Genomic DNA, 14,566 nt, shown 5'->3' on the forward strand with positions numbered 1-14,566 from the left:
TAATTTTCTCCATGTTGTCTGTCCCTGCCAAGCATTCTTCCAAAGCCCCATAGAAATCACTACATATATATATATATGTATATGTATATATATATATATATATATATATATATATATATATATATATATATATATATATATATATATATATATATGTATATATATATATATATATATATATATATATATATATATATATATATATATATATATATATATATATATGTGTATATATATATATATATATATATATATGTATACATAGGTATATATGTGTATATATGTATATATATATATATATATACTGTATATATGTATATATATATATATATATATATACTGTATATATGTATATATATATATATGTATATATATATGTATATATATATATATATATATATATATATATATATATATATATATATATATATATATATATATATGTGTGTGTGTGTGTGTGTGTATACGTACAGACAGATAAGAAGGCGCAAGGCCATTAAGACATTTCAAAACTAATTAAACTTAAAATTGACCCTGAAGCGAGCAAGGAGCCAAAGCAACAACTTTAAAACTAGTGTAATGTGCTCCCGCCCTCTGGTCCTCGTCTGCATGCATATGTGCAGCTGAGTTTTATAATAATTGTAGCTGTATAATATTATTTCTGAGAAGACCAGAAAGCAGGGCATTACAATACTCTAAACAATAGGAAATAAAAACTTGCTTTAGATAGATAGATAGATCGTACTTAATTGATTCCTTCAGGAGAGTTCCCTTAGGATAATTAAAACTTAGTTATATTAGTACTTTATTAAAATGAGTACTTCCGTGTTGGCTTGACAGAGAAACGGGCGGACTCTGGCTATGTTCTTAAGATGATAAAAACTATTTTTGCAATATTTTTAATATGTGGGATAAAAGTTAGCTGGGAGTCAAAAATCACAACTACAGTATACAACTGAATCATCCAAGTACAAGTCCACAACTATACATGCACACCTGTACAAGTAAAACTATATGAACACACATGCACAACTACAAATGTACAGAACTATACCAGTACAACTACAAAACTATACAGTATATGCACACCTATACAAGTACAACTATCCAAACACACATGCACTACTATAAATATACACACCTATACAAGTGCAACAACAGTATACAAGTACAACTACACAATTTTACATATGCAACTACAGTATACATATTCAACTAAACAATTACAACTATACACATAGGGAAAGCGATGCAGCATGGAAGCAAACAAATCAAAAGATCCGCAAAATTCAAGCACAATAATCCAGTCCGTAAAAAGCATCCTATTTGGCAGCCAGGTTCAGATCAACCAGATCATGACATCCATAGAAGTACAAGTAGAACTATTCAATACGTATACGGTGTATACATAGAAGTATACAAGTAAAAGTGTACATGTATGCATATATAACTTTTAAGTACAAGTATATACACGTAGAAGTATATAAGTGGAAGTATACAAGTAGAAGTACATAAGTAGAAATACAAAAGTAAAAGTAAACAAGTAGAAGTATAAAATTGAGTACAAGTACAAAGTACAAGTATACTGTGGGAGGCCCAAAGTACAATAGAGGTGATGTTGAAGGCCTAATAAGATATTATTGTTTTTATGTTCCTGATCTCATTCGATTTAGCATGAAAACAAACTCAAAGGGAGACTTCAACATGTATGAACATGGAATCCAACATCGTGCAGAAGAAGTAGAATATTTACAAGCAGAGTAATATTAAAATAGTGTGATAAATATAACATTGTTAAAGATGACTTTTTCATGGTGATTGATTTATTAATTAATTAATAATCAATGTTTGACTTTTAATACAGCTTGTTCTTGACCAACATAAGGCACAGCCTCATCCATATGTTTATTATTGGTAGTATTATTTTGTTTTGGAAAGTACTTTGTAGGAACCTTGAAGCTCAAACATGCTCTTACCTGAACGAGTACAAAGAATCGTTTCTTCCATCTTTTCCACACATTTTTGCCAATAGCAAACAAGTACCTGTGGGATGAAGAACAGCAAAGTCATGCAACTATACAAAACAACATTTTTACTGGCACTTTTTGTAGTGTGAAACAGAACTGCTGTAAACATATCAATATGTTTTCTTCTTGCACAGGAATAATAATTCATTCATTCTTGGTGGAAGTCTCTTTCCACTGCGACATCTCCTGGTTGAACAGGGTTATTGCAACTGAAACCCTTATAGATAGATAGATAGATGGTACTTTATTGATTCCTTCAGGAGAGTTCCCTCAGGAAAATTAAAATGTTTTATGTTGTTTGCTGAGACACACAAGGAGCACTACTGCTTTTAGTATCATTTCTCATACTAGAAATCAATAGTAACACATCTATGAACTCATAAGAATCAATTTAAACACAAATAGGTGGGATAGTAGACACACAAGACATGTACAATACTACTAATAGATCATGTAAAGATGTGTCACGTTACATATCGGCATTAATAAAAACTGTAGAAATACATATACCGGTACATGTGTATGTGTGTGTGTGTGTGTGTGTGTGTGTATATATATATATATATATATATATATATATATATATATATATATATATATATATATATATATATATATATATATATATATATATATATATATATATATATATATATATATATATATATATATATATATATATATATATATATATATATATATATATATATATATAGGCAAATGTATAAATGCTGACTTAATCATTTATTAAGTACAAAAATGCAACCATTAAGCATTTTATAGATAAGCCAATTATTAATGAGAAAAACATTAATAATTGTGTTTATAAACTGTATATTAATAGGTGTTCATGTCGTAAATGTTTTATAATTGATGAACACAGTGTTCACTAATCCCTTAACTAATGAGCTTATTAAAAATGAGTAAAACATTTATAATTGTGTTTATAAACTGTATATTAATTAGTATCAATGTCGGGAATGTTTTATAAATGATAATTCAGTGTTCACTAATCTTTAACTAATGAGCTTAGTAATAATGAGTAAAACATTTATAACTGTATTTACAAAGTGCATGAGAATAAGTTTTTTGTCATGAATATGCTTTACAAATGAAGTCTTTACCAATGCTTTATTAATGATTAAAGATGTTTACTTGTTATTTTATACTGAATACTTTTTATATTTTTTAGCTTATTTTCTATGAATTAATTTACAAAATACTAAGAGCACTTTTTTACTTGATGAAAATTCTAACTTTTTGCATCATATTGTCCAAAAAAGACAACGTTTTCACACTAACGCACACACACGAATGTCACGTGTCGCATTGAATACTAAAGTGAGGGGACTTTTATTTTAAAAGAACATCTGAGGGTGAGGACCCCACTTCCCTGCAGCTCCACCAGGCTGCTTGCGGGTAACTGATGAGCTCGGGTCTGCCTTTCCCCCAAGTCCTTCTGTGAGCTGTTTGTTCCAGCTGTCGTTGTAAATAAAACAGCATCCATGAGGCCACGTTCAAGAGGCTAACTTGTTTTGGTGCAACAGTAACAACACAGCAGCCCAGCAGCCTCAGTACTATATATGTAAATATATATTGATAGTGTATACCAGGGGTCACCAACGCGGTGCCCGCGGGCACCAGGTCGCCCGTAAGGACCAGATGAGTCGCCCGCGGGCCTGTTCTAAAAAATAAAAAAAATAAAAAAATAAAAAAATTTAAAAAATTTTTTTTTTTTTTTTTATTTTATTTTTTTTAAATTAAATCTACATAGAAAAAACACAGGATACACTTTCAATCAGTGCATCAACCCAAACAACCTCCCCCATGCACACTCATCCACACCCACTCACACAAAAGGGGTTATTTCTTTCTGCTACCAATATTCTGGTTCCCACAACATAGACAACACATCTGCAAGGGACACAGTCCCTGAAGCACACATGATTGTATAGGCTGCTGGTCCACTAACATTTTCATTAATTACTATTTTTTATGTAATTATTTTTATATTGTTTTACTTTCTTTTTTATCCAAGAAAATGTTTTTTATTTATTTATCTTATTTTATTTTAATTTTTAAAAAAGGGCCTTATCTTCAACAGACCAGGTTGTCAATGAAATTAGATTTGTTTAAAGGGTTTTTTAAACCAGGCCCAGTCCAGATAATTTCCAAGTCGGACTCAGCAACACACACCTTCATTCATGTACACAGAAAAAAATTAGGGAACACAACAGATTGCATATAATTTATAAACAAAATTACATTTTCAAAATAAGCATTTATGTACAGTCCAGATTATGTCCAGGTCACTCAAATTAGGGAACACAACAACAGATATCATATAATCTATAAACATAATTATACTTTCAAAATAAGCCTTTGAGGACTTCTCATCTTTTTTTTAATGTTTTTTGGCATCATCATCGTTTTCAACCATGTAACTTTCTAAAGTTAGAAAATACTAAATAAATGTTTTAAAGAAAGTAATACTAAGTGAATATCTGTTTTTGGCCTTAAAAATAAACATTTTACAGAGTACTATAATTAAATTGACTAAATCATGATTGTCAATGAACTCTCCTAAAATAACAGAAACCACATTAAGCTTCATAAACAAACCAATCCTTAAACACATTTTTTCAACTTCCACCCAAAACAAAGACACAATATGACAATACCAAAACAAATGCAGGGTGGATTCAGGCTCCTGACAACAAAATCGGCAATCATCTGACTCTGTCATATTCCATAATTTTAACATTTTCCCTGTGGGTAAGAAGTTATAAATAATTTTAATTTGAAAATAACGATTTTGCACATCGATAGTGGTTTTATAGATTAGTTTGAATATGGCATCCCATGGCAACGGGCAGTCAAAAAAGTCCTCCCATTTTCCATTTGTGTTGTATGAGGCAGCCTTCAAAGATTTCTTTATTAAATAGAAATTATATATTTTTCTATTTATTTTAGTTCCTTTTTGCCAACTAGAATTTCTTATTAGAGGTTTACAAACTAATAATTTAGTAGTTCCATAATTAATTATTTGTTTCCATCTTTTCCCAATTACTCCAGTTAGTTGATAAAATGAAAAGCTTGAGCAAGCATCACCATACATAGCTCTAAATTCATCATACTTCATAATTTTACCATTCTCATTGATAATATCATTGACAAAAATGATTCCTCTTTCAAACATATTTTTCCAAAAGAAAGGCTTTCCATCTATTACAATATTAGAGTTCATCAATATTAACTGCTGCAAAATATCGTCTCTTTTTTCTGGCACATAAAATTGAAAACACCACTATGAGTGGATTGTTTCCTTTATGAACCCCGCCATGTTTCCCAGCAGACTCTCTGGGAGGGGATCACTTGTAAAAAAGGATACAATTTCTTTTAAAACAGTACATGTTTTTTGTCCAACAGGACATTTGTGTACCACTCAATGTTTAAATACATCTTTGGAACAATTGATGCTTTTAAAGACAGACACATAGCTTCAAGGTTGAGAAGTTTCAGGACCCCATATTCATACTCTTTGTACAAAACCTTTCTTTTAATCTTTTCTGGTTTGCCGTTCCAGACAAAATCGAAGACCCTCCGCTCATAAATCTTAAAAAAGTTTTGTGATGGAGCTGGTAATGACAAAAACTAATAAATAAATTGAGGAATAATTAACGAGTTAGCAATAGACATTTTACCATACAAGGTTAGGGATTTCCCTTTCCATAATTGCATAATTTTGTCCAGCTTTCTTAGTCGATTATCATAATTTACTGAGCCTAGATCTTCCAGATTTTCTGGGACAACAACACCAAGTATGTTAACTGGTCCATCTGTCCACAAAACAGGCACTTTGCATTCCATTCGAAAGGACGTTCCCTTTAGATTTCCGATCCTTAACATTTTACATTTATCATAATTAAGCTTAAGGCCAGATTGCTGTGAAAATATGTCCAAAAGATTAAGAAGGTTCCGCAAACAATGAGGAAAAATCTTATCTTTGTGAATCAGCCTTTTCTGACATGAACTTCATCAAGAACAAACACAGAACACACCTCACTGATGCACATCTGCAAGACTCACTCAGAGTTGCAGTGTCAAGTTACACACCAGATTACAATACACTAGTTAACAGCATGCAATGCCAGGCTTCCCACTAACTGACAAAGAAACAGATAACAGATTTGGTGTCCAGTTCAAAGTGTGACATGATTTAAAAATTTGAGAGTTTACTTTTGTATTTTACATGAGTTATTATTTGTACAAACATGGTGCAAAGTAATTCATTATTTGTTAAAAAGTGTTAGTGGCTAGCTAGTTAAAATGGGATATTGTGATTTCACAAGACTGTCTTAGAAGTGATCATTTGAAAATGTTCAATTTGAAAAATGTGCACTTAGAGAAAATATAAAAATAAAGTGTTGCATATTGATATTTATCTGTTTCTATATATATTTATTGTGAGAAATCATTAAGATGATCAGTGTTTCCACAAAGATAAATATAATTAATTATTAATAATAACAGAGTTAAAGGTAAATTGAGCAAATTGGCTACTTCTGGCAATGTATTTAAGTGTGTATCTAACTGGTAGCCCTTCGCATTAATCAGTACCCAAGAAGTAGCCCTTGGTTTCAAAAAGGTTGGTGACCCCTGGTGTATACCAAGGGTGTCCAAACTTTTTTCACTCAGGGCCTCGTACGGAAAAGTACATTGTTTTAATTGTTTATACCATTTTTTGATTTTCCCAAAATTCCCACATTTCCAGGAATTCCACAAATTTCAGGAAAAGTTTTTAAACAACATCCAGATTCAAACAATTCAGATGAGTGAGTCATTATTTATTTTCAATATACAACTCATTGTATTGCATTACCTTAAATGAGAAAGTGGCCCCGCAAAGATGGCTGCCATGCAGGCACGTAACATACATTAGCTGCTATGAATAAATGTACTTGTAATGGGATTTATTTTAGCTGTGTTAGCAACTGCATCAAAGCAATCAAGAAAACTAATTGGTGGATTTGATTAATTGGACTCCTTAATTTTCAGTACTCTACTTAGACGCTGATGGTTGAAAATAGTTTTTTACTTCATTCGAAACATAAATTGAAGTTGACTTTATAGCTACAAAAATAAACAAATAGGAACCTGGTACATTAAAAAAAAGCAACGAAAAAAAAGCTTCTATGTATTGAGTGCCAAAGGGGACAACATTAAATCAATAAATACATATTCAAAAAATTACTTAAATGTGACAGCAATTATTAATAATTGCAAATCAATACATAAATGTGTTATTAAATGTATCATTGATTTTTTTACGGTAATTATTCAATCAGTTAATAATTTTAATAATTGATTCAATATTTAATTGATTATTACACAATTTAAATATTTATTTATTGTAATATTTAATTATTCATTTATTTATTTTACAACACTGTGGTGGCTCCTGCGGTGTTCTATACTGCCGTTTGTTGGGGTGGGGCCAGCACGGTCAGACACAGGAACAAACCTAATAAACTGATTAGGAGAGCGGACTCCGTCCTAGGCTGCCCACTAGACAGCATTCATGAGGTGGCCGACAGAAGGATTTTGACCAAGTTGACATCCATAATGTCCAAACCCTCTCACCCCATGCACAACACTGTGGAGGCCCTAAGTAGCTCCTTCAGCATTAGACTGTTACATCCACAGTGCAAGAAGGAGCACTGCCGCGGATCCTTTCTATCCACAACCATAAGATTACTGTTATGTTTTTTATCCATCCATCCATCCATTTTCTACCGCTTATTCCCTTCGGGGTCGCGGGGGGCGCAGGAGCCTATCTCAGCTACAATCAGGCGGAAGGCGGGGTACACCCTGGATAAGTCGCCACCTCATCGCAGGGCCAACACAGATAGACAGACAACATTCACACTCACATTCACACACTAGGGCCAATTTAGTGTTGCCAATCAGCCTATCCCCAGGTGCATGTCTTTGGAGGTGGGAGGAAGCCGGAGTACCCGGAGGGAACCCACGCAGTCACGGAGAGAACATGCAAACTCCACACAGAAAGATCCCGAGCCCGGGATTGAACTCACGACTACTCAGGGCCTTCGTATTGTGAGGCAGACGCACTAACCCCTCTGCCACCGTGCTGCCCGTTATGTTTTTTTATGTTTTTTAGTGGTGTGGAATATGGATGTTAGTGTTTGTTTGTTGTATTTTATCTTCTGTCTGTACATAGTAGTGAGCAATATGTAACATTTATTCAAATATTTTTGTTTCTCATTACACTTTATTTCTGTTACTGTATGTAAAAACCTGCACTGCAACAACGTAATTTCCCCATTGTATGATGAATAAAGTCTATCGTATCCTATTCATGAATTAAGAAAATCATTAAATAAATCATCAAATTATAAAATAATGAAATCAATAATTATTTCAATGATTAAATAATGAATTCATTTATAAAATAGTGAATTAAATGTAAATAAACATTAAATGCAATAATTACATATTTAAGACCATATTAATGTATGTAATTACAATTATAATAAATCAATGAAAAATTTAAAAATGTATTTAAAGATTTATTTATTCATTTATTTATTTCCATTTGGCACTCCATAGCCTTTTGCATGATTTCTGCATTTGTGCCTGTTTTTTGGCTGTGAAGTGACACCAGGTGACCACAAGAGAGCAGTAGAGCCAACTTTTGGGACACTGAGCTCTTTGAAGAGTCAAGAGGCGCTCAGTGACCATGAATGTGAGTTGTTCATACAGCCTCAACATCTTATCACAGTCTGTTCAGGACATAAAATTAACATTCAGCATTAATTGCAGTTTGCAGGCGGGTATTTATTTATTACACAAAATGTTTTCGAGCCACACAGCATCACACATCAGCAGCTAAAACGTGTGCTCCACATGCTTCTACACTTGTCAATGCTCACTCTTATTCACTCATTTTCCAACACTTATGCTGATCAGGTTAAAGGGTTGGCAAGAGCCCACACCAGTCGACCCTGGGGTTAGATGTGGAGAACCTTCGAGATTAAACTCACATATAATAGACACACAACCATTCAGAACTTTAAAGGAGAACTGCACTTTTGGGGGGAATTTTACCTATCGTTCACAATCATTATGAGAGACAAGAAGACAAAAGGTTTTGTTTTTGTTTCGCTTTCTAACATATACAAATCGTCTCGTTCTAGGTGGCTAGAAATGCAGCTAATGGGAGCAATCAATTCTACCTCTAAATCACTTTAAAAATGCATTCAAAAACCGTCAAGAATACTTCATTAACGTTCTGTAACCTGTATAATAACCAAGCTGTTATTGTAAGACCGAACACTGAGGAACTATTTTTCTAGTGTAGCAACATGATACGGTATTAGCCGTGAAAGCTAACTACGGCAAGAGATAAGCTAGCTTCTACAACAACACGAAACGCGTTTGAGTTTGTAATGCACAACAGCGCGATACGACACCAATTTGTACTGACTGAAAAACATGAACAATCATATTACATTAAAATGTTCCATCTAGAAGTGTTTTAATACAATACGGCCTTGAGTATTGACCAATATCGATATTAAACCAACATGATATCAGCCGGAATCAGACTTATCTACTTTTATAATTTCGTAGTGTGGAATGTTGGAAAAAGTTTTATCAAGTGAAATTAGTCAAACAGAAAACAATGGTAGGTATGAAAAACATTAAACCATTTATTATTAAACGTCTAGAATGGAATGGTAATTGTTTAGTTTTTTTAATGATGCAGGCACTTTTGTTACTGGATACTTTTTATTGCGCTTTTGCCTTGGAGACTTTGTATGTATAAGTAATGTGCAACAATAACTATTTCATACTTATTTATATCGACAAATGTGCTGTTTTAGACTACAATATTGGTCAATTAAGGACACATTTTACGTATGTCTAGCGTGTGGGCTATTGTGTGCTTAGCTGTTGTGTAGCTGCTAGCTCCTAGTGGCCTATAGCCTACCATGTTTACCTTATGTAAATGACTTTACTAAAGTAGAATAAAAGAGCAACATTGTGTGTTTATTGGAGGACATTCAGATGTTAGCTGGCTGTCCAGCTTTGCACAAGTATCACAGTGCTTATATCGGACATTTTACAAACCCCGTTTCCATATGAGTTGGGAAATTGTGTTAGATGTAAATATAAACGGAATACAATGATTTGCAAATCATTTTCAACCCATATTCAGTTGAATATGCTACAAAGACAACATATTTGATGTTCAAACTGAGAAAACCATTTTTTTTTGCAAATAATCATTAACTTTAGAATTTGATGCCAGCAACACGTGACAAAGAAGTTGGGAAAGGTGGCAATAAATACTGATAAAGTTGAGGAATGCTCATCAAACACTCATTTGGAACATCCCACAGGTGAACAGGCAAATTGGGAACAGGTGGGTGCCATGCTTGGGAATAAAAGTAGATTCCATGAAATGCTCAGTCATTCACAAACAAGGATGGGGCGAGGGTCACCACTTTGTCAACAAATGCGTGAGCAAATTGTTGAACAGTTTAAGAAAAACCTTTCTCAACCAGCTATTGCAAGGAATTTAGCGATTTCACCATCTACGGTCCGTAATTTCATCAAAGGGTTCAGAGAATCTGGATAAATCACTGCACGTAAGCAGCTAAGCCCGTGACCTTCGATCCCTCAGGCTGTACTGCATCAACAAGCGACATCAGTGTGTAAAGGATATCACCACATGGGCTCAGGAACACTTCAGAAACCCACTGTCAGTAACTACAGTTGGTTGCTATATCTGTAAGTGCAAGTTAAAACTCTCCTATGCAAGGCGAAAACCGTTTATCAACAACACCCAGAAACGCCGTCGGCTTCGCTGGGCCTGAGCTCATCTAAAGTGGACTGATACAAAGTGGAAAAGTGTTCTGTGGTCTGACGAGTCCACATTTCAGATTGTTTTTGGAAACTGTGGATGTCGTGTCCTCCGGACCAAAGAGGAAAAGAACCATCCGGATTGTTATAGGCGCAAAGTTGAAAAGCCAGCATCTGTGATGGTATGGGGGTGTATTAGTGCCCAAGACATGGGTAACTTACACATCTGTGAAGGCGCCATTAATGCTGAAAAGTACATACAGGTTTTGGAGCAACATATGTTGCCATCCAAGCAACGTTACCATGGACGCCCCTGCTTATTTCAACAAGACAATGCCAAGCCACGTGTTACATCAACGTGGCTTCATAGTAAAAGAGTGCGGGTACTAGACTGGCCTGCCTGTAGCCCAGACCTGTCTCCCATGGAAAATGTGTGGCACATTATGAAGCCTAAAATACCACAACGGAGACCCCCGGACTGTTGAACAACTTAAGCTGTACATCAAGCAAGAATGGGAAAGAATTCCACCTGAGAAGCTTAAAAACTGTGTCTCCTCAGTTCCCAAACGTTTACTGAGTGTTGTTAAAAGGAAAGGCCATGTAACACAGTGGTGAACATGCCCTTTGCCAACTACTTTGGCAGATGTTGCAGCCATGAAATTCTAAGTTAATTATTGTTTGCAAAAAAAAAGTAAAGTTTATGAGTTTGAACATCAAGTATCTTGTCTTTGTAATGCATTCAATTGAATATGGGTTGAAAAGGATTTGCAAATCATTGTATTTTGTGTATATTTACATCTAACACAATTTCCCAACTCATATGGAAACGGGGTTTGTATTAGTAATATTGTCATTATAAGTGCTAACGCAGACAAACTATTTAGAGTGGCGCCGTAATCACTACCAGGTGTCCCTATGTTTACATCATCGCGTGGCCTGCTGCTTCTTTGCTTCCTTGTTCCCTGGAAATGTATTGTAGATCATAAATCACACATTTTACCTGGACTGATAACGTCTGAGTAGGTAATCCGACAAGTTGGGACACGAAAAGCGCTTGTCCCCCCCACCCATCCTGTTTTTTCGCGAGGATTATGAGACATTTTTAATCTAGAACAGGAATATAATAAGATTCAATCAGTCGGCATCCTAATGACAGCAGACCTTGTACAGTAAATGATGTTTCATTATGTTTGTTGGCTCTCCAATTAAGTCTGCAGTCAGCATTAATCAGTGATAAAGAAAAAAAAAGCAAACATAGTGATGAGTTTTTGAAAAGTAATGCGCTGTGTATGCTTAAAATGATCAAATTACGTAAATATTAAATGTTATTATAGATGTGCCTGTTAAAACATTACATATGTATTTATTACTTACATTGTGTATATAAAACCCTAATGGAGGTGTTAAGAAGTTTTTTAGGGACTCTATAGGCAGAATTGAACGGCTCCTATAGTCTCCATTGTAAGGATCGCGTTTATTTAATATTCAGATTGCAAAAAAATATTAACAATAACATCCATCGTCACGTCTTTCATAAAGATTGTGAACGACAAGTAAATTTCCAAGAAAAGTGCAGTTCCCCTACACTAGAAGTCCCAGCATTTTTCTGTCTACCTAGAAGACCCAGAGAGGGGTCATTTGGCCCGACGCTTTTCCCGAATACACTAATCACTCATTTTGTTATGGTAATGCGGCTGTTAGGGGCAGTTTGTCTAGGTAGACAGAAAAATTATACATGTGGGAAATGCCGAAAGGAGCAATGGCAGTGCCAGGATTGTGAGTGACTGCTCAAATGTATGTCAGTCACGTTTACATGGACATGGTTTTTCATTCTTTGTAAATATGCTTTTTTCTTTGTAAATTTTTTTTTTTAAACTATTTTTGGCACACAAAAATAACAATTGCTTCTGCAACAACCCTCCACACCAAAACTGGGAAAACAGTTGCTTTTTCATTCTTTGTAAATATGTTTTGTTTTGTATTTTTTTTAACAATAAATGTCAGAGTGTTGATCCCTTCATTCTGTTGATCCTTGCAAAAACACACACAACCTACCTCAGAACTAAAGCTTGAGCTGTAAGGTCCCCTCCCCCACACAGGCTCAAGTGGCCCCCTGCCGTGTGCCACTAACAGCCACATTTTCATAACAAAAGGAGTGTCCACAGGGGGGACTAGGGGTCAAATGACCCTCTTGTGTGTTTTCTAGGTAAAAATGTCAATTGACCCTTCTCTGGGACTTCGCGTGTTAAGACCTCACTGTTGGCTTTGTAAGGCCATGTTAGCTCTAAACTAAACAAATTTGATGCTAATCCATATTTTTCTTATCTTTTTTTCCAAATAAGAATCGATAAGAGAACCGTTAAAGAACTGAATTGTTAAGCAGAGTGGAAAAAAAGAATCGTAACTGGAAAAATCTTATCAATTCCCATCTCTAATCCCATGTGACACTTACCCACAATGTTTCATGTTCTGGGGTTTGTCCATGCGAATAGCCAATTTGATCTTGAGGTCATTGTCTGGGCAGCCTTTTGAAACGGACATCTTGTGCAGCTCCGACTGCTTGGGACTGTTTGGCGTCGGATGAAGCACAACCTACAAGTAATAGCAAAACAACAACAACAACATTAGTCAGTCTAAGACAGGGGTAACCAACGCGGTGCCCGCGGGCACCAGGTAGCCCGTAAGGACCAGATGAGTAGCCCGCTGGCCTGTTCTAAAAATAGCTCAAATAGCAGCACTTACCAGTGAGCTGCCTCTATTTTTTAAATTGTATTTATTTACTAGCAAGCTGGTCTCGCTTTGCTCTACATTTTTAATTCTAAGAGAGACAAAACTCAAATAGAATTTGAAAATCCAAGAAAATATTTTAAAGACTTGGTCTTCACTTGTTTAAATAAATTCATTATTTTTTTTACTTTGCTTCTTGTAACTTTCAGAAAGACAATTTTAGAGAAAAAATACAACCTTAAAAATTATTTTAGGATTTTTAAACACATATACCTTTTTACCTTTTAAATTCCTTCCTCTTCTTTCCTGACAATTTAAATCAATGTTCAAGTAATTTTTTTTTTTTTATTGTAAAGAATAATAAATACATTTTAATTTAATTCTTCAATTTAGCTTCTGTTTTTTCGTCGAAGAATATTTGTGAAATATTTCTTCAAACTTATTATGATTAAAATTCAAAAAAATTATTCTGGCAAATCTAGAAAATCTGTACAATCAAATTTAAATCTTATTTCAAAGTATTTTGAATTTCTTTTAAAAATTTTGTTCTGGAAAATCTAGAAGAAATAATGATTTGTTAGAAATATAGCTTGGTCCAATTTGTTATATATTCTAACAAAGTGCAGATTGGATTTTAACCTATTTAAAACATGTCATCAAAATTCTAAAATTAATCTTAATCAGGAAAAATTACTAATGATGTTCCATAAATTATTTTTTTAATTTTTTCAAAAAGATTCGAATTAGCTAGTTTTTCTCTTCTTTTTTTCGGTTGAATTTTGAATTTTAAAGAGTCGAAATTGAAGATAAATTATGTTTCAAAATTTAATTGTCATTTTTTTTCGTGTTTTCTCCTCTTTTAAACCGTTCAATTAAGTGTAAATATCATTAATTATTAATAATAACATAGAGTTAAAGGTAAA

The 14,566-nt window shown here is 33.9% G+C and overlaps 1 protein-coding gene across 4 annotated transcripts in view; it reads right to left on the reverse strand.

Moving 5' to 3' along the window:
• The window catches only part of LOC133647083 (calcium-dependent secretion activator 1), a 316,166-nt gene that overhangs the window by 221,586 nt on the left and 80,014 nt on the right, over positions 1-14,566 (reverse strand). For all 4 annotated transcript variants that reach the window (XM_062043190.1, XM_062043199.1, XM_062043182.1 and 1 more), the window contains exons 8-9: positions 13,369-13,508; positions 1,977-2,043 (exon numbers count right to left, since the gene is read on the reverse strand). In XM_062043190.1, coding sequence (XP_061899174.1) covers positions 1,977-2,043; positions 13,369-13,508 — 207 coding nt within the window. The remainder of the gene's footprint in view (positions 1-1,976; positions 2,044-13,368; positions 13,509-14,566) is intronic.

Source organism: Entelurus aequoreus, linkage group LG01 (assembly GCF_033978785.1).
Source record: "Entelurus aequoreus isolate RoL-2023_Sb linkage group LG01, RoL_Eaeq_v1.1, whole genome shotgun sequence".
NCBI lineage: Eukaryota > Metazoa > Chordata > Actinopteri > Syngnathiformes > Syngnathidae > Entelurus > Entelurus aequoreus.